Source organism: Onychomys torridus, chromosome 12 (assembly GCF_903995425.1).
Source record: "Onychomys torridus chromosome 12, mOncTor1.1, whole genome shotgun sequence".
NCBI classification, from domain to species: domain Eukaryota; kingdom Metazoa; phylum Chordata; class Mammalia; order Rodentia; family Cricetidae; genus Onychomys; species Onychomys torridus.
In genome coordinates, this window is record NC_050454.1 from 18,249,923 (window position 1) to 18,269,659 (window position 19,737).

Genomic DNA, 19,737 nt, shown 5'->3' on the forward strand with positions numbered 1-19,737 from the left:
CAGCTGGCAGCCTGGACAGTCACCTAATGTTTCTCAGCATCGTTGGTGCATTCAAATTGGCTACAGGCCTAGAGTATCTGACAGACCATTTTCAGAAGCAGGAATTCTGAAAGACCATCTTACCCTGTCTTGGCAAAGTATGGTGGTCACTTTCCTTGTGTCCCGCTTGTCCAGAAAGGACAGCATTTGTACTGTCAGCAGTTGAGACAAGGGCAGTTCTTTGCCCAGTAGGCCATTTTGTGCCAAGAAGACAAACTTCCAAATGGAAATGTCTTAGAAGCCCAACATTCTCTTGGGATCAAATTGGTGCTGCCAGGAGCAATTGTGTCTCACGTCAACAGAATTCTAAGTTATTTAAATGCCATATTCTCTAGGTCCATGAAGTGTTTGAAGATTACCTGTCCATCTGACCTATGTATTTACAAATATGGATAACCTAACTAACATAATTATAGAGATGACAAGCATAGGTGACAATAACTCTGTAAGTCTCATCTACCTAAACAACCTAAGGACTAAGGCTGCCTATAAATAAGGCAAACAGTCTGTAAGCAAATGTACAATAAAAGGACAATGACTTCAAATTGTGACAATACACAAAATATCTTTAACAGAGGTAGGAATGTATAGTACAATATGCAATATGATAATAATCCTAAATATATATCAGTATACAGAATATCTTAAACAGAAGTAGAACATACATACAGTATGACAGATATAAATTCACATTTGTATCAATATACAAATATTTCAAATAAGAGTAAAAGTATGTGTACAATATAACAAACATAGTTCTGTGGTTGTATCAATATACAAATTATCTTAAATAGGAATATAAAAAGTTTAATTTGTATCAACATATAAGAATTCATAACTGCAAAGGCTGCTATATTACTAAATTTGTTTACTGAAGTATATGATAGTCTACCATAATATGGGGCCTTTCTCAGTACGCTAACTTTTCTAAGTGGGAAGATCTATTTGGGGACCTCTGGAAGCTAAGCCAACAAAATCATCAGAAGAGATTCTAGCTTCTGGGATGTGAGGCTTGTATACCAGGCAGGTCCTGTACCTACCCAGTGTGTTCCTGTCTTATATCCCACTGAGTAGACCCATGCCAAATATGGACCATCTTAGTTTTATGCATATGCACACTTAGTTGAGCCTGACACCACCTCCCAGAGTGCACTGCTGTAGTTGGAGATCTTCTCTCCAGGTGCCATCAAGCCCCTTTGGTCCCATTTATATATTTGTTTAACTCAACAGCTTTTATGATCAAATCTTTTTTTGTAGTTAAAAATCCCAGACAACATAAACCAGATTCTCTGTGTAATATCCATCTTTGTAAGACTGAAACACCACTGTGGCTGCTGGCTCTGTCCACCTCAGCTTCCCAGCATGGTGGTGGTACAGTTTACCGCCAGCTCTGGGTCTGGAGCAATGTGTACCATCAACTATCAGAAGCAGTTCTATCAAAGCAGTGCATAGCCCAGAAACCTTTTTTTTTTTTTAAACTAGCAAAGGCTAAATCCACCATGAAGTAAAGTGCCGCTTGTAGACCCTTCATTCCTGCCACATTGCAGGTCAGATGCACACGCCAGGAACCCGCCATAGTAGCTCAAACAGGCAGGCTGCTGTTGAGAGAGACAACTAGGAAGCTGTTTTTAGCTCTGTTTTAGAATCTTTTTTTTTTTTAGGTTTTAGGTGGAAACTCTTGCCCCACGTTGGGCGCCATTTGTAGTTGGAGATCTTCTCTCCAGGTGCCATCAAGCATCCTCCCCCATGGTCCCACAACCCACATATAAAATAATCACTCAGACGCTTATATTATTTATAAACTGTATGGCCATGGCAGGCTTCTTGTTATCTAGTTCTTTTATCTTAAATTAATCCATTTTTATTAGTCTATACTTTGTCATTTGGTTCGTGGCTTACCTGTACCTTACATCTTCCTTGTCATGGCGGTGGCTGGCAGCATCTCTCTACCCAGCCTTTCATTTTCCACAATTCTCCTCCTCCTTGTCCCACCTACCCTATCCTTCCTGCCTGGTTACTGGCCAATTAGCACTTTATTTATTTTAACCAATCAGAGTAACACATTTGACATACAGAAAATCCCACAGCACACTGCAGATGTTTGGGTTGAACTTGACAGGTTCTGCATCATGCTGTGTCTATGCTTACAGGGAGCACAATGCACTAATGGGCACCTTGTCCAATTCTGTGAGAACAAGCTTTGCAAATAATGCTCACACGTTCCACGATGCTTTATTTGTGGTGGAGTACACTTATATGATAAAAGGACCCCCCCCCCAAATAACCTACAGTCTTTCTTTTTAGATCACAAGAATCCAATTGCTATAGAACCAACTCTAACTTTCTAATAAACTCAACAATAGGTAGCATAACCTAGATGAGATGAGTCATTTTCAATGGAAGTGCTTCATGTTTTTGTTTTGTTTTGTTTTGTTTTGTTTTGTTTTGTTTTGTTTTAAACAACAGACATCCATTCATGTCACACTTGGTTGAGTAACACCTAAAGCAGAATGGAGCTGCCTCTCCTCCTGGGCTCCCTTCCAGATGGAAGAATCAGGTTCACCTAGGCATCTTTCTCACTTGGAGTCTGTTCTGCATTGGGCATGTCACTTGGACTCTGCTGTGTACTGGGCATGTCACTTGGACTCTGCTGTGTACTGGGCATGTCACTTGGACTCTGCTGTGAACTGGGCATGTCACTTGGACTCTGCTGTGAACTGGGCACATCACTTGGACTCTGCTGTGTACTGGGCATGTCACTTGGACTCTGTTCTGTAGTTGAGACTGAGTCCTCATACCGCTTTTGCTGAAGGGTCTCCATCTGCTGGTAGATGAAGGCATTTTTATGGATCATAGCTTCCGTATGTTTGTGAATGATCTCATGGGCTGCCAGAATGTGCTTCCGCTGGGCATTCCTCACTGGACCAAAGGACAGGAAAAGGTTTTACTTTTCTGCTTGAAACCATTTCTCAGTGTTTTTAAGATAGGAGTGAAAAAAAAAATGTTAACTTTCAAAACACACATTTTCTGCTTTGGGTTAACTGTACTCAATAAAAACGACCCATTATGTGTTTTAGAAGGACATTTTCTAAAAGTAAACCACACTTGTTATCTTTTTAATTTGAAATGTTCTTCCACTGAAAGCTTGGTCACCAGTTGTGGCACTATTGAGAAATAATTGGGTTGTCAAGGTTCTAATTTTGCCAATGAGTTAATCCAAATGTCAAATCTAACCTTATAGTTCATTGACTGTATAGACTTTGGCTCTAGTTAATTTTGGTGTGTGATGTTTTTAATCATAAAAGGTTTTTTTTAAATAATAAAGTTTATATAACAAAGAATCTATTGAGTCACATTTGCATGGACCATTAGGGGGTGGGGCCTAGTAGGAAGTAGGTCATTGGGGACATGCCTTTGATGGGTACATCTTGGCTCCAGACCATTCCTTTCTCATTCTTATGGTGGGGACAGGGCATGAACATTTTTCCTCAGCTACACTTTTGTGTTTTTCTTCTGCCTCGCCAAGGCCCAGAAACAACAGATCTACAGACAATGGGTGGGAACATCTGAGACTATGAGCTTAGAAGGTGGTCCTAGGTGCAAATCCTATGGACATGTATTTCTCAGCTTTAACACAGGCCACAGCCAGTGCTGAAGCCCTTGGGATGCTGATAATCATAGAGATGTTAGCAATCTGCTCTTGTCCTTAATTTGTGCTAGAGACTGTTTGAAACAGTTGACATGTGATCACTCATTTAATTCAACCACAACCTTAAAAGAGACTATTATTAGCAGTCTTGTTTTTTAGAAGGGTGTAGACACAAGGGAATTAATTAGATAATCTATCCCATACCTCACAGCTAGCTAGTTAAGGACAGACAGTAAGAAGTACCATAGGCTAGACATGGTGGGCACATGCCTGTAATCCTAGCACTGAAGAGGCTAAGGCAGGAAGATCGCTAATTTAGGGCCAGCCTGGGCTATATAATGTATGAGACCCTTTCCCCAAAAGAAAAATTAAAAAGTACTAGGTATTCTTTGCTATTTGGGGATCAGTTACTTTGCATAGTACATGGTTGAAAAAGCAGAGGTTGCGGGGCTACATCGGTCATGAGTCAACCCTGCTAATTATTTGTTTCCAATCACTGATTTTCTTGGCTGAAAAATGAGAATGCACCTATACCTGTTATAAGAGATTAAGATACTGTATAGTTTCTAATGCTTAATGAACTACCCTGACCTTGACATGCACAGTAAGATAACTGGGCTAGGAGAGGGTTCAGCTGGTAAGAGTGTTTGCTGCTCTTCCAGAGGACCAAAGTTTGGTGCCTAGCACCCACATCAGGCAGCCACAGCCATCTATATCCTCCGGGGGATCCGAAACATTCTTCTTGCTGTTGTGCGCGCGCGCATGCGCACGCGCACGCACACACACACACACACACACACACACACACACAAAGAGAGAATCATAAATCTTAAATCATAAATCTTTAAAAAAATAAGATAACTCCAAATGGCCTATGAATATATCTTAGTCTTGGGTAAAGAGTGTGTGTAAGCGATTGAGCCTGTATGATAATGAGTATTCAGAGATGGGTAATGCCTGGGGGGTGCTCACCAACCTAAGACAGAATGCCTGTGTGGCCTGGACAGGTGTCTCCATGACGGGTAAGGTGACCTGCTGATGCCCCATGCAACCTAAGTCAGAAGCTCATTTTTTTAGTAAAAGTGGGGGGGACCTGTAGGTCCCTGGCCCCCATTTTAGATAACTGTTGCCTTGCTTGCTGACCTTGACCTTGATATCCTCCCTACGCTAATTCCCTGTGAGATCCCACCCTCCTGAATGTTTAAGGGAAGCTCCTTGTCTGTGTATCCAGCATATTGGGCATTAACAGCATAGATACAAGATTGTAAAACATCAGAAGCGGGGGTGAGGATTTAGCTTAATGGTAGAGCGCTTGCCTAGCAAGCTCAAGGCCCCAGGGTTCGATCCTCAGCTCAAAAACAAAACAAAACAAAACAAACATCAGAAGCAAACTGCTGCCCTCCAGGATTCTCCCATTGTGCTATAAGCCTGTATTTAAGACCTTCTCCCTCCTTCAATAAACGGCATTCAAAAAGAAGAAGAAGGAGGAGGAGGAAAAGGAGGAGGAGGAAGAGGAGGAGGAGGAGGAGGAGGAGGAGGAGGAGGAGGAAGAGGAGGAGGAGAAGGGATCAAGATCATGAAGGGGAAACCCACAGACACAGAGACAGCTGACCGGCGCTAGTTGGAGCTCACTGACTCTGGACTGACAGCTCGAGAACTTGCATAGTCCTGCTGAATGTGGGTGACAGTTGTGTGGCTTGATCTGTTTGTGGGGTCCCTGTCAGCCGGACCAGGACTTATCCCAGGTGCATGAACTGACTTTTTGGAACCCATTCCCTGTGGTGGGATACCTTGCTCAGCCTTGATACAATGGGGAGGGGCTAGGCTCTCCTTCAACTTGGTATGCCAGACTTTGTTGACTACCATGGGAGGCCTTACCCACTCTGAGGAGTGGATGGGGGTAGAGTGGGGGGGGAGGTGAGGAGGCGGGAGAAGGGGAGGGAGGGGGAACTGGGGTTGGTATGTAAAATGAAAAAAATTTTAATAAATAAATATATTTTAAAAAATTAACCACCCTCAAAAAGAGTGTGTGCAAGACTTATGATTCTCTTAGTTGAAAAGAGAAACAAAGCCAGGTGGGTGGCGCATGCCTTTAATCCCAGCACTCAGGAGTCAGAGGCAGGTGGATCTCTGTGAGTTCAAGGCTAGCATGGTCTATATAGAGAGTTCTAGGACAGCCAGAGCTACATAGTGAAACCCTGTCTCAAAAATAAATAAATAAATAAGTAGATAGATAGATAGATAGATAGATAGATAGATAAACAAGAAATAAAAGTTCCAAGTGTTCATTCTTTGCCTATATGTAGAAGGAAATGAACATAAAATATAAATAAATCAGTATTATGTGAAAAGGTTGAGAACTCACTCAACTTGCCCACTGACAATTGCCTCTGGGTTCCCCTACATTCAATAACCTTCTCCAAATCTTTCCCCTTATGCCCAGAAGGAGAGTTGAGAAGGTTTTTTTTTTTTTAATCATTTCATCTCTACATTTTTTAGATGTATGTGTTATAGGTGTGTGCTCATGAATGCAAGTTCCCTCAAAGGCCAGAAATGTCAGATCCCCCAGAGCTAGAGTTACAGGGGGTTGTAAGCCACCCAACATTGGTGCTGGGAACCAAAATTGGGTTTTCTGCTCCTGCTGCTGGGAGGGAATTACAAACTAATAAATGTTAAGCCCATTATTTTTCTTCTATTTCTTTTGATTCCCTTAGGGAAAGTGGCTTAATATTTACCATTAATTCTTAAGGATCTTGAAAACATAGCAGCCCTTTTACACTATGATATATATTACTTGGTCTGAATAGTTAACTGTTGGTATGGACACTGTAATGCAAGATGGGAGCAAAGCCATCTTCCGTGTGGCCATTAGGTAGTTTTGTGAAAACAGGAAGCATACACATTCTGCTGTCTAACACTTACGCTGCTGGGAATCTAAGGATCATAGCCAAGATGTGTGTAAATACACTGATTGCAATAAAATAAGAAAGATACAAAAGACCCTGTAAACAGAGTAAAACCCGAGTGCTAGAGTGCCTGTTTTAAAAGTATGCTACCATGTGTAAGCAAAATATCAACATTCTTTGACCTAATGCATTTAGAATCCCACTAGCCCTTTGCCCATATCAAGCAAATATTATGACTTTCTGCTTCGATCTCTCCAGAGATTTCTACAAACTAAAGGCTTGTGTGTCATTGTTTTATGGTCTTGTCCTGTGACACCTCTCTCTAGGATCAGACCTGGCCCCAACAGTTTGAGGGTTCTGGAAGAATCTTTTACTTCTTTTAGAAATTATTTTTATTATTTTATTCATTATTATGTATATGTTGGAGGGGGGATGTCCATATGAATGCAAGTCCCCACAGAGGTCAGAGGTGTCAGATCACCCTGCCCTGATATGGGTGCTGGGAATCAAACCCAGGTCCTCAGGAAGAGCAGTATGTGCCCTTAGCCACTAACAAAACCCATCTCTCTAGCCCAGATTCCTTTTCTTTTTAAGATGTATGCTTTCCTTTTCTATTGACTAAAAGCACCATGGTTTTAAAACGTGCCGTTTTCGACAAAGGACAAATTGAAACTGTTATATTGACATGTCACCCTAGCAGAAGCACTATCAGTGACCTGGGAAGCAGCAAAATGTCCTTAGAGCCTTGGGGCACCCCTGCTTTTCAGCACCCATTGTTTCTGCTCTCTGTCTGCAGAAGGCTGGCTGCAATTGTGGGTCACAGAATACAGCTCCCTGGGAACTTGAGAACTTCTGGTCAAAGACAGTGACGTTTGGCCTCCTGCCAATCTGACTGGGTGAGAATCCTGCCCCCTGCTGGAGGTGATTAGATTCTGCAGCCAAGCTGCTGGAACCCACTGGTCTAGAATCCCACCCCTTCCTTACCTTTCTCTTTGACGAAGTCCTTTTGTACCTCTGGGATGAGAAAACTATACACCAACTCGGCAACAATCTCTTCTGACTGAAGATACGTTCGACTAGAAAACCACAACAAAATCAAGCAAATGAGCAGACGAATAAAACACAAACTGTTTGTTCCTCTGCTCGGGCTGCTTATAGGTGCCGAGACCTGTGTGGCCTCCTAAACGCAACTCCTAAATGCCACCTTTCCCTTGATTGGATGATCTGAAAGAGGACATTCCTGACAAGCTCATTTGGCTTCATAAATTAGAATTTGACCCCATCCAGCCTGCTATGAAGCATATGTTAAAAATTCAGCAGGGGCTGGAGAGATGGCTCAGAGGTTAAGAGCGCCGACTGCTCTTCCAGAGGTCCTGAGTTCAATTCCCAGCACCCACATGGTGGCTCACAACCATCTGTAATGAGATCTGGCACCCTCTTCTGTATATATAATAAATAAATAAATCTTAAAAAAAAAAATCAGCAAAGGCTTGGAAGTCTAAAACACTTTGGGATTAAGTCCAAATAATGTCAAATACATATATACCTACTTTGCTTTTATGTTCTGGGTATTGTAATGATGTATAGGATGGAAATACGCCAGGATAGAGGGAAACAAAATTCAATACCCAGTGCTCCTACCACAGAGAGGTATGGACATGCAGCGTTCCAGTGAGTTACAGCCAAACAATGGATACTAAAACAATGGATACTAAAACAATAGATACTAAAACAATGGATACTAAAGCATGGCTTCTCCATTGCTGGTGGGGCCTTAAGTGTCTGAAAGATTACGCCTGGATAGCAAGAGGTATGTCGTCATCTGTTTCATGGTCTTTTCTCATGCTGCATACCGGTTTTCCATTTCATAAGCAATGTCATTGATCTCCTCAGCGATCCTCTCAATTTCCGCTCTGGCCTGCTCCTCTGCAGTTTTCTCTTCGGTGTTCAATATGATGTCTTCCAGATAGGAGGTTACAGTACTTTGGTGAACCTTGATCAGCTGCCGAAATTAAACATATATTTAATTAATAATATATCTATTTAATACAGTGTTTAAGAACGTCTATTATAAACAAGACAAAAACCACACTGTGGTGATATTTTTTTTGTGCTGAAATGTGATATTTTATTTGTGTGCTAACAAGTAGTTTGCCTGGAGATCAGAGGTCATATATCGAGCCATAAACAGAAGTCAGGTGGTGGTAGTACACGCCCTTAATCCTGATCAGGCAGGCAGGCAGGCAGAGTCTCTGTGTGGTCAAGGACACAGCCAAGCGTGGTGACACACATCTTTAATCCCAGTACCAACCATAGAGACCTGGAGGTCTGTATAGACAGGCAGTGATGAGGAAGTCATGTGCCTAGGCTTAGAGCCAATGAGAAGGCAGAACAGGAAGGTAGTAAAAATGCAATTTAGACAGGAAGAAGTTCTCTCTGGGGAAGCTACAGCGTGGTGGTAAGCTAAGGATAGCCATGGCTATTTGCTATTTCTCTGATCTCTTCGGCTATTACCCTGCATTTGGCTCTGTGTTTCTTATTTAATAAGACTGTTTAGAAATTCTTCTACACCACACATACAACATTGCTTGATGATCTCATGGTTCATCCATTTCTTTCATTAAGTCACGAATCTGTTTCTCATCCCTCTACCTATGCTTTCTGGGCAGCCCAACCCAGTTAGCCCGTCTCACTGCTGTGGGTCTTACTGGGATGTTGGTTAAAAAGCACCACAAAATAGTGATGATCAATAACCTGGTTTGGACCCTGGCTGTCCTTATCAATAATGGGACTTGGCCAAGCCACCTGACCGTAGCAGAGGCTAGGGCATATGTCCCAATACCCTTTCTGTCTTTCATCTTAAAGAACACGATCTCTGGATTTCAGCTGGGCAAACAAGTACCCAAGGACTACATTTCCTAGATCTTGTAGGTTCTAGTCATGACCACAATAACCAAGGTCCGACCAAGAGAATACATGCTAAGGTGATAGGCCCAACTTCTCCAAAAGATTCTTACAAAGAAAGATGTCGCTTCCCCTTTCTCTTCCTTCTCTCTCTTTTTATGTTTTATTTCACCGACACGAAACCTGTGATGACAACTACCACCTTAAGCTGCCACAAGGGCCATAACAGAGGCTGCAGAGCAGAAGGTGGAAGGATCCCAGGTCCCTGAAGGATTTACTGAATTGTCATAATGACCTTTAATTTCTTCTTGAAGATTCCTTGAAACCATGAGACAGAGTCAGAGCACATAAATATACAGTATAATGAATTAGGACAAAACCAGTTGTTCGTAGAGTTGCTGCTAGTACCTAAGTAGGCCACTGGGTCCCTCCTGACCACAGCCTCCTTCTGCTTTCATGATGGTCCTAGTCAGCACTTAATCAGTTTTAGAATCTTGCTCTCTAACTATGTAATCTCAGGCAAAATCAATTAGCTTTGGTTGTTTCATCTACATGCACACGCACGTGCCCACGTATACACACCCAGGAAGTATCATGAGCATCAACAATGACACATTAAGCTTTGTATGTATGTATTTTGCATGTATGTATATGTCTCAACAAATGGCGAGTCTCGCGGAGGCAAAAACATTTTTATATCGGAATTTTTCTTTGAATCTGAGTCAATACCCAGGACTCAGTAACTATTCAGGACCTGTTTCTTAGCGGGCCCAGGAGCCCAACCTAAGTATGCGATAGTTAATCTTCATGTACCATGAACCCCAATGTCAACCTTAAGCCCCAAACCTTCCTGATGTTAGCATCTTAATGGCAGTTCAATACATTATCAACCAAGACAGGCATGTGGAATGTCTAGCATGTCTAGGGCCCATGTCAGTGGTGCAGAGCGCACAATGTGAATACACGGCATGCTTGCTCTCACGAAGCTGAGCATTTACTCAGGAATCAAGCTATAAAGACACAGAACATTAGACAGCTGGGTTATAAAGTAGAGATGAGGGGAGTTCAATGCCGGCCCATATGTATGAGGACATACGTGCTTGCACAAAGTGGTCTTTCAGGCAGGCCAAAAATGATGTGAACCCTTTTGTGTCCTTCCCAGAGGTGACTGAAAATTCTGCCTTTTCCATTCAGCAGTCCCAAACTAAGCTTCAGCTGAATTCCTGATTGTACTTCTGACCTCTGGCCCATCATTCTCTCTGCCTCCTGCCTCCCAAAAGAGTAGCCACAGCTGCCAGTTGCAGAAGCCGTGGACTTGTCATCCTTCTTGGTTTCTCCCTGTGTCTCCCGTTGGCCATAATTCCATAAAGAGGACTTCATTCTTGGCCTCACTTGCCCCTTTATGGACTAATTCTATAATCATGCACGTGTTCTGTGTTATTTAAATTGCCGGGGAGCAGGGTTGTGCCTGTCTTCCCTCCAGAGTATCCACAACGTGTGGAGTGGAAACTCAGCGTATTTGCTAAATAAAATGAAGACAAAACACAAGTCCTGTTTTATGTCGTGAGTTGTCCCTATGATTTCGGGAGACATCACAGTAGGAGATGTCTTTGGTTTAACCTGCCTCCCCCTGGGCCCTGGAGTCTAGGGAGTTTACCTACACGGGGCTGCCCGACTTGCCTCCATAAATATCTGGTCCTCTTGCTGCAGACGCCTTTGCTCAACCTGGCGCCGACCGCTCTCTTCTGCCTCCCGCATGCGCCGTTGGCGCTCGGCCAGCATGGCGAAGGCGTGGATCCTCCTCTCCTCCTGCAATCGCACCAGCTCTTTGGACAGAAAGTCAAGCATGTCTGCCAGCGTTCTTCCTTCTAGGTCACCCAAATGGTTTTCAATGACTGACACCTTAAAAACAATACAGGCTTTAGGGATGAGCTCCGCTCAGAACGGTGGCTATGAAATGTTGGGTGACTCAGAATGTCCGAGCAAGGCGACTTTTGTCTAGAATAGCCTTAACCAGGAATGCTATGCCCCAGCGGCCCCACCCCTGGGCACCTATTGGAAAATGTAATACAAACTTAGATCTGAGAAAGCGGATTGCCCAGTCAGTACCCGCGGTTCACAGCCCTCAAATCATGAAGAGTGAATTTTTTTCAATTTTATGCAGAAAGTCAGACATGAAGGGAAACAAGAAGATAACAGTGTATTCAATTTAATAAAATAGAATGTCCTAGAAATTCACCCATGAGCACTTTTAATTTTTTAAATGTCTGGTCTTCTACAAGCTTGAAGAGTTTTAAAACGTTGAATACATGAAAGTGGAAAACCTTGGTACTTTTTAGACTTTTAATAACTTCAAAGCTATTAACAATCATCTTTGAAATAGCACAGGATAGAGCTTAAATGCCCGTGTATCACTGAGGTACAATCAGGGGCCAGGAGTAAGCCGCGCTGATGCATGGCCACCCATGTCCTGGCTTTCACACAAGAAATGTGTTTAAGTTGTGTCTCCCTGCCCTCTCCTGCTCGAGCATAAGGGAAAGTCTCCCTTCTCCTCACTGCGTGCGTCTTTAACACTGACCACTCTGCTCTGCGCCCCCTCTGGTTTGTGTGTAAAGGGAAGGAATAGTCTGGGGTCTCGGGGGCAATGAGGTCACTGGCTGAGGCTGTCAAGGGCAGTTGTTAGACCAGCTGCCTCCTCCCCATCCTCACCCACACATACTTTCAAGCCCTGAAGTTCAATGCCTTTTTTTGGTTTTTGTTTTTTAAAGAGAGGTCTGAAAAGGGTGAAGCTGGGAATGTCACTCACGGCTCCTTCATGCATCAGCAGTGAATGCTCAGCCCAGAGAAGATGGGTTCTCTCCCTGTCGTCATGGACCTAAACGCTCTCACTTCCAGGGTAGGGGCAGGTGCTAACCTAAGCTCCACAGCTGCCTTTTCATGCCCAGCCTCATTCCTTTGCCAGGAAATGTAGCCAGGAATGCTCAGGTAAGGAAATGCAATTTGAAAGTAAAAGTGCTTAGAAGGCATCACTGCTGCAGCCGTATCATTAATTCATCACAAAGTGGAGTTGTGTTTCCTGAACAGTTTCCCACAGAAATGGAAATATGGAACACGCCCTCCCCCAGACCCCTGCATGGGTACCTTGATAGGACAAAATTAAGTAGTCTTCGGAGGAGTGACACTTTCCCAAGACACCTTTGCATCTAGCTTATCTGACGTGAATGTCTGCTTCACAGTTGGCTTAGCTCCACGGGCCTCAAAGGGCCAAGGAAAACATCTTTCCCATTGCACCTCAGGACCTCTCTTTCCCTGGATTTCCATGCCCTGTCCAAACATCTCCAAGATTCCAGGACCACCAGACTCAGACACTCCACATCTCCTCATCTTTCCTCAGTCCTCCTTTTAGGTGGCACACTTTGGGATTCTCTTACTGCCTCCCCTCCGACCTTGCACCTGCTCCCCCAAGCCTGTAATCCCAGCACTCGGGAGGCAGAGGCAGGTGGATCTCTGTGAGTTCGAGTCCAGCCTGGTCTACAGATCGAGATCCAGGACAGGCACCAAAACTACACAGAGAAACCCTGTCTGGAAAAACAAAACAAAACAAACAAACAAACAAAACATAAAGCTGTTGTCATTCCCAAGTTGGTTATTTGTGCTCAGTTCCCAAATAGCACGGAGAGTTATGTATATTCACTAAAAGTGGGTCAAACAATGTTGCCGTAGGTACTACTTTGTTTGTTTGTTTGTTTGTTTGTTTGTTTGAGACAGGGTTTCTCTGTGTAGCTTTGCGCCTTTCCTGGAACTCACTTGGTAGACCAAGCTGGCTTCAAACTCACAGAGATGAACAGTGGGCACAGAACCTGCCTGGCTCTGCCTCCTGAGTGCTGAGACTAAAGGTGTGCTCCACCACCGCCCGGCGGTACTACTTTAAACTATGCAAACTGATGCACTTTTAGCTTTGGTTTACAGACACCTGTAACAGGAGTAAATGACTACAGTGGAGTTGGTAACACTGAGAGCAAGCACAGAGGGATGAATGATGGATGGGTCAGGGGTTTGCTGTCATTTATGTCAAATGGCAGAGCAGGAGAGCCTGGCAAAGTCACTAAAAGTCATTGTGAGACAGTGGCATATTTAAGGGGTAGCTCAACCCAGCAAGAACAATTCACCCGTGGCTCCCAAATTCTGCAGTAAATGTTAATGCTTTAAAAGAAATCTCATATTGTACTTATTTTCATGTTACTGTTCTTCTTATTATTATTCATAGCGGCATTAGCTATGCCGCTAACCCAGGTGTAAAGGAGTTCAGCAGCATTACTCAATGTTTAAGAACAATGGAAAGGGGAAATCTTAGAGTTGGGAAAAGCGACTTTGTTTGGTTTTGTTTTGAGGTTTCTTTCTAGTTTTTAAGACAGGAGCATCCTTTCGATTCAGCTGGGGCACACCTCACTCATTGTGGGCTGCTGAAGAATGCTGTGTGCCCGGGCTATGGAGGAATGTTAGAATCTTTTCATGGAACATTATTACAGCACTGCTCAGGACAGTAACCACTGAGGGGATGGCGCAGCAAGTCACAGAGGGCACAAGGGGTGGAACCTTGTTCTCATGCAGGTTCCTCTGCCGCTGCAGGGCCAGGGTCACTTGCTTCTCGGCTTTCTTCACTAGCCTCTCATCCTCCTGCAGGGCGTGGCTGGTGCGCAACTCCAGGATCAACTCCAGACGCTTCTCCTTGCCCTCGAACATCTGCGCCAAAGCCAAAAAGAAAAAAGAAACAAAAAAGAGAAAGATTTGCCTGCTACCTTGCGTCAAGACTGCCAGGGCCACGCAGTGAGCTGGGAGGTACGTGTGAGCAGCAGGTTCTGTGCCCACTGTTCACCAACGAGAACCACTCCCCCATGCGCCCTCTGTGGATGGGTGCAGGAGAGAGTGCATGGTGTGTGTGTGTGTGTATGTGTGTGTGTGTGTGTGTGTGTGTGTGTGTGTGTGTGTGTTCGGGTTGTTCCACCTCCCACAGACAAGGTAGCAACTACAGCAAAACTAGAGTCTGTAGCTCAATTCCTGTGTCTACTTAAAACAAAAACAAACAAAAAACAGGGCCAGGCAGTGTCAATGCACGCTTTTAATCCCAGCACTCGGGAGGCAGAGGCAGGTGGATCTCTATGAGTTTGAGGCCAGCCTGGTCTACAGAGTGAGATCCAGGACAGGCACCAAAACTACACAGAGAAACCCTGTCTCCAAAAACCAAAACCAAAACCAAAACAAAGAACAAAACCCAATAACGTGCGATGGCACTATTCTAGACCAGTTTGCTTTTCCGATGACGAGCCAAGGGGCTCGTAGCACACAATCCGCTCTCTGAAGGGAACTGCAAAATTGTCTGGATTAAGGAGAGGAAAGGGAAGCCCAGTGCTCGGCACAGGCATTCTCCAGGCCCTGCACTGTGGGGTCTCTCAAGAACTGAAGCCCTCAGGAGGGAAAACTGAGAAAAAGGGCTTTCAAGTGAGTTTTCGGGAGAGGTGTGCCTGCTGAGGTGGCTGAGATCATCGGCCAAAGCTTAAAGTCAGGGCCAGCACTGGGCCTGCTGGTTGTTAAGGGAATATCCCTCAGACTCAAATTACTTCCCTCTAAAATGAGAATTCTGGTAGGGAAAAAGAGAAGAAAGAGGATACCCACAGGATATAGCGTGAGCATATAGCTCAAAACTGTAACGACTTTGTGTTTGTAACATAGATATTGCCCACTCTGTGCAAACACAAATTGGTTTTGTTTTTGTTTTTGTTTGGTTTTTGGTTTTTGGTTGTTTTTGTTTTTTGTTTTTTGTTTTGTTTGTTTTGGTTTTTCGAGACAGGGTTTCTCTGTGTAGCTTTTCACCTTTTCCTGGATCTCGCTTTGTAGACCAGGCTGGCCTCGAACTCACAGAGATCCACCTGCCTTTGCCTCCCGAGTGCTGGGATTAAAGGCGTGCGCCACCACCGCCCGGCCGATTCTTCTGATTCCTCTCATCTTGACGGTGTGTGGCCCAGAGGGACAAGGACCGTACTAGAAGGGAGAGGGAGTTAATTCCAGAGTACCGGGAACAGGAGAACGAGGTGTGGGAGGGCATGCGCCTGGGCAGAGACACAGACGCAGTCTCCACTGTTGCTGCCGCAGAAGGAACGCTGGCCCGGGGAGTGGGGGGGGGGGGGGGGGGGGGGGGGGGGGGGGGGGGGGTGTCTGACCTACGCACCATGTTCTGCACAGCTCTGCCCCGGAGTAACTTCTGCAAGTGGATCACGGCCATTTCTATGTCTCCTTCCTGAAGAGACAGAGAGAGAACTGGGGTGAGGACAGCAGCAGCTCTAGCAGCAAACACTTTGGGGACCTAGTTCAAGCCTCAGACTTCCCGGTAGATGCGGAAAGAACGGAAAGAGGGCTAAGGTGTGGGTCTGCTGTCGTCCAACACACAGGGTTGTAGACATTGCCTACTGTATCGTCAAAATTCATCATTTTAATTATGAACAATACATCATTACAAGAGTCTAAAAGAAAGACATGCTGGGACTGCCAAGATAGCCACTCCCAACAACATCATTCTGAATCCACAAGTGCCGCTCATGATGTCCTTTAACACCGGGATTTTCACGGTTACTTATGAGCGATCAAGGACGTAGCTAGAGGAGGGTGCTTTCCACGTGAGTCAGCTGAACTGGCAACATCAGACTACAAGAGTCATCCACTACAGAAATCAATTTATACAATAGTTCCGGTGCCAGGAGAGGGGAGGACCGTTTTCTTCATGGATGTAACCCCTGAGAAGCTACCTATGCTCCAGTCCGTGCCCCTGTGCCCGTGCACATACCAGACTCGGTGGCTTTAAAACAGAGCACACGCAAATTGGGAGGACATGATGGTGGAGAATAAGGGAGGAATCAGAGCAGGGAAAAACAGAAGTCCTGACCAAACGACATCATATGCATGTGTAAAATGGTGGGTCCAAAGCAGCGAAAACAAGCCTGGAAATCTAATGAAGGCCGCTTGATGGACGGGCAAACACCAGGGCAATGGCGGAGGGTTATGGGTAGCGAGAGGTGTGCACAGAGCCTGCAGAGGGAGCCTTTCTTGGCTCAGCTGTGTGGAGCAGTCCAGTCAGTCTGTTTTCAGGGGCCCCACCAAAGAAAGCGATAGGCTCTGGAGATTCCTCACCCGCTTTCTGCCATCCTTCTCTGAGGAGGCACAGCAGCCATCTGAACGATCCTGGTGCCTTGGGCTCCCCAGTGCTGAGCTTACAGGGGTGTGCCGCCATGCCAGGCTATCTCCTTCTCTGTCTCCCCGCCACCCCTCATCCCCTCCCTCCTCCTCCTCCGTTTTTGTAATATACATGGGGATTACCTTCTAATGGCTATTTTTTATTCTTTGTGTTTTTACTCTTGAAAAAAACTGAAAAGTTTAGATTTCGCATGGATTATATTTGTATGTGTTAGATGTTTGATACATACAAATTAAGAGGGAACTGGGGGTGGGTGGGTGAAGAGATGGGTTTCCCTTTTCAACATCCACATGGCAGCTCACACCCATCTGTAACTCCAGTTCCAGAGTAATCCAATGTCCTCAAGGGCCTCCATGGTCAATGCATGGGGTGCACAGACGCATGCAGGCAAAATGCCCGTACGCATAAAACAAAAAAAATAAATAAACTAATCTCAAGAGAAATTTAAAAGAGAGGGAACTGATTTTAAATCGGAGCTTGAGACACTAAGGCTGCCAGCTCATATTCACTTCCAACCCAAACTACCCGAAGCGTGGTCTGACTGCAGTCCTGAACTCAGTGTGTTAAGTGAAAGTTTCCGACTTACCGAGGAACTCATCTCCAGTGTGGGGGTTGGGAGCCGAGCCTGAGGGAGGGGGTTCTTTTGCAGGAGTCGCAGGGGTTTCCTTCCTTCTAGGACTTTATTCTTTTTATCCAACAGCGCCTGAAAGAAATGCCAGCCAATGCCATCTCTTATTTTTCTGCCAGATTTAGACTGTAGATCTGGATATCAATCTGGATCCCTATGCCTGGATTCAAGGTTAGCTGAGGAAGTTCTGCCTCCATATGCTATGATGTTGCTAAGAATACATTAACCTGGGTGCTGGAGAGATGGCTCAGTGGTTAAGAGCTCTGGTGTTCTTCCAGAGGACCTGGGTTCAATTCCCAGCACCCCCATGACAGACAGCTCACAACTATCTGTAACTCCAAGATCTGACATCTCACACAGACATACATGCAGAGCAAAACACCAATGCACATAAAAGAAATAAATTAGAATACATTAACCACTGAATAAACGTGGCATCTATTTTTAAATAGACTTAATTAATTTTGTTATGAGTATGTATGCATACCTGAGTGTACATATATTCACGTGTGTGTGTGTGTGTGTGTGTGTGTGTGTGTGTGTGTGTGCGCGTGCCTTCAGAGGTCAGAAGTGGGAGTCAGACCCCTCATACCTGGAGTTATGGTGACTATGAGCACTATGTAGGTGCTGGGAACTGAACTCTGGTCCTTGGCAAACCAAATCTGGGTCCTTTCCAAGAGCAGTGAAGTCTCTTAATTGCTGAGCTGTGTCTTCAGCCCCTACCTATTTTTGCACCAATTTCCATCAGAGATCTGTGGGATTTTTTTTTAAAGGTTCTGTCCTGTGTGCACACATGTGTAAGTCCAAGCTTCTGCTTTCGCACATCACTAATTTACGTGTTTAAATAAATATTAAAAAATAGGAGCTTCTCCTGTGTTAAATGTTTAGTACGTTTTGCTGTTGCAGAGGAGCTGGAGAACACTGAATGGCTTCTGTCTCTAAGCAGAGTGGGACCTTCCCTTTGGCCTGGAAGTGTGAATTAAAAAAAAAAATTAAGTCACTTTCTGGTGGTAGAGCGTGTGTTCTGTATTTTTACATGTTTCCCCTTTTTGTATCACCAAAAACCTATCAAAATTATACATGAGGATTACTTCAGCAATTCCATTTTAGCCACAGGGAAATCTTTAAATTTTAAAAGTACCAAAAGTTCTCCTGTCATGATTTAAATTTTATACCCTAGTTCATTTTTGTCATAAATCATTTTATAGGATATTTTTAATAAAACACAGGCAAGTAATGTTTAAACACACACACACACACACACACACACACACACACACACACTAAAAGTTGAAATGAGTGAAATTGCACAAAGCATAAGTGAAATTTAGCATCTCCTAACTGCAATAGGTGAGAGAATCTCTGGATTTGTCCACAACAAAACTGCAGCAATTGACGTCAGTTTTGGGCAGCCGTGGGCAGATATTAACATGCAGACTGCCGGGGAACTCAGAGAGCAGAGCCCTGGGCCATACCACATGAAATCACAAAACCACATCAAAGCCAGCATTCAGGACTAAACGTTGGTAAGGATGCGGGAAAATGGGCATTCATATGTACTGCTGAAGCCGATATTTACATAAGAAAATTTGGCAATATTCATCAAAATGATAAATGCACACTGTTGTGGAATAACCTTTTTGTACACTGTGAAGATGTGTCTTTGCCTATGGCACCTTTTTGGATTGGTTTAATAAAGAGCTAAATGGTCAATAGCTAGGCAGGAGGTATAGGCAGGACTTCCAGGCACAGAGAGGACTCTGGGAAGAAGAGAGGTGGAGAAGCCAGCCAGATGCGGAATGAGATGGACGCATGGCATGGGATAGAGGTAAAAGCCATGTGGTAGAACATAGATCAATAAAAATATGTGTTAATTTATGTTATAGGAGCTAGTTAGGAACAAGCCTAAGCTATAGGCTGAGCCTTCATAATTAATAATGAGTCTCTGTGTGTCACTATTTGTGAGCTGGTGGCCCAAAGAGAAGTCTGTACAGCACATAGCAATTCCATGTCTAAGAATATCAGACGTGTCCACACATCTACCAAATGGTGCAGACGGGAGTCCCCGAAGCTTTGGGTTCAGTGCTAAAAGATCTACAAACAGCCTAGATATCCACTAGTAAGGTGGCTGACTCCATCTTTCGACCACATACAACAATCCATCTTTAAAGTGTAAAAAATGGTAAGATAGCTGGTAATAGTCACATAGATAGCTATCCAAGACACCAAGTTTAAAAAAAAACAAGAGCAGACATATTTTATAACTTTTCTTTTCTCTTCTTTCTTTCTTTCTTTTTTTGTTTTTTGTTTTTTGTTTTTTGTTTTTAGAGACAGGGTTTCTCCATATAGTTTTGGTGCCTGTCCT

General features: G+C 44.2%; 1 protein-coding gene across 1 annotated transcript in view; it reads right to left on the reverse strand.

Moving 5' to 3' along the window:
- Positions 1–2,087: 2,087 nt before the first annotated feature.
- Positions 2,088–19,737, reverse strand: part of Cfap91 (cilia and flagella associated protein 91) — a 47,726-nt gene continuing 30,076 nt past the window's right edge. The window contains exons 11-17 of the mRNA XM_036203126.1: positions 17,331–17,447; positions 15,725–15,793; positions 14,095–14,241; positions 11,179–11,400; positions 8,448–8,596; positions 7,579–7,670; positions 2,088–2,958 (exon numbers count right to left, since the gene is read on the reverse strand). Of these exons, the coding sequence (XP_036059019.1) occupies positions 2,603–2,958; positions 7,579–7,670; positions 8,448–8,596; positions 11,179–11,400; positions 14,095–14,241; positions 15,725–15,793; positions 17,331–17,447 (1,152 nt within the window). The 3' untranslated portion in view covers positions 2,088–2,602. The remainder of the gene's footprint in view (positions 2,959–7,578; positions 7,671–8,447; positions 8,597–11,178; positions 11,401–14,094; positions 14,242–15,724; positions 15,794–17,330; positions 17,448–19,737) is intronic.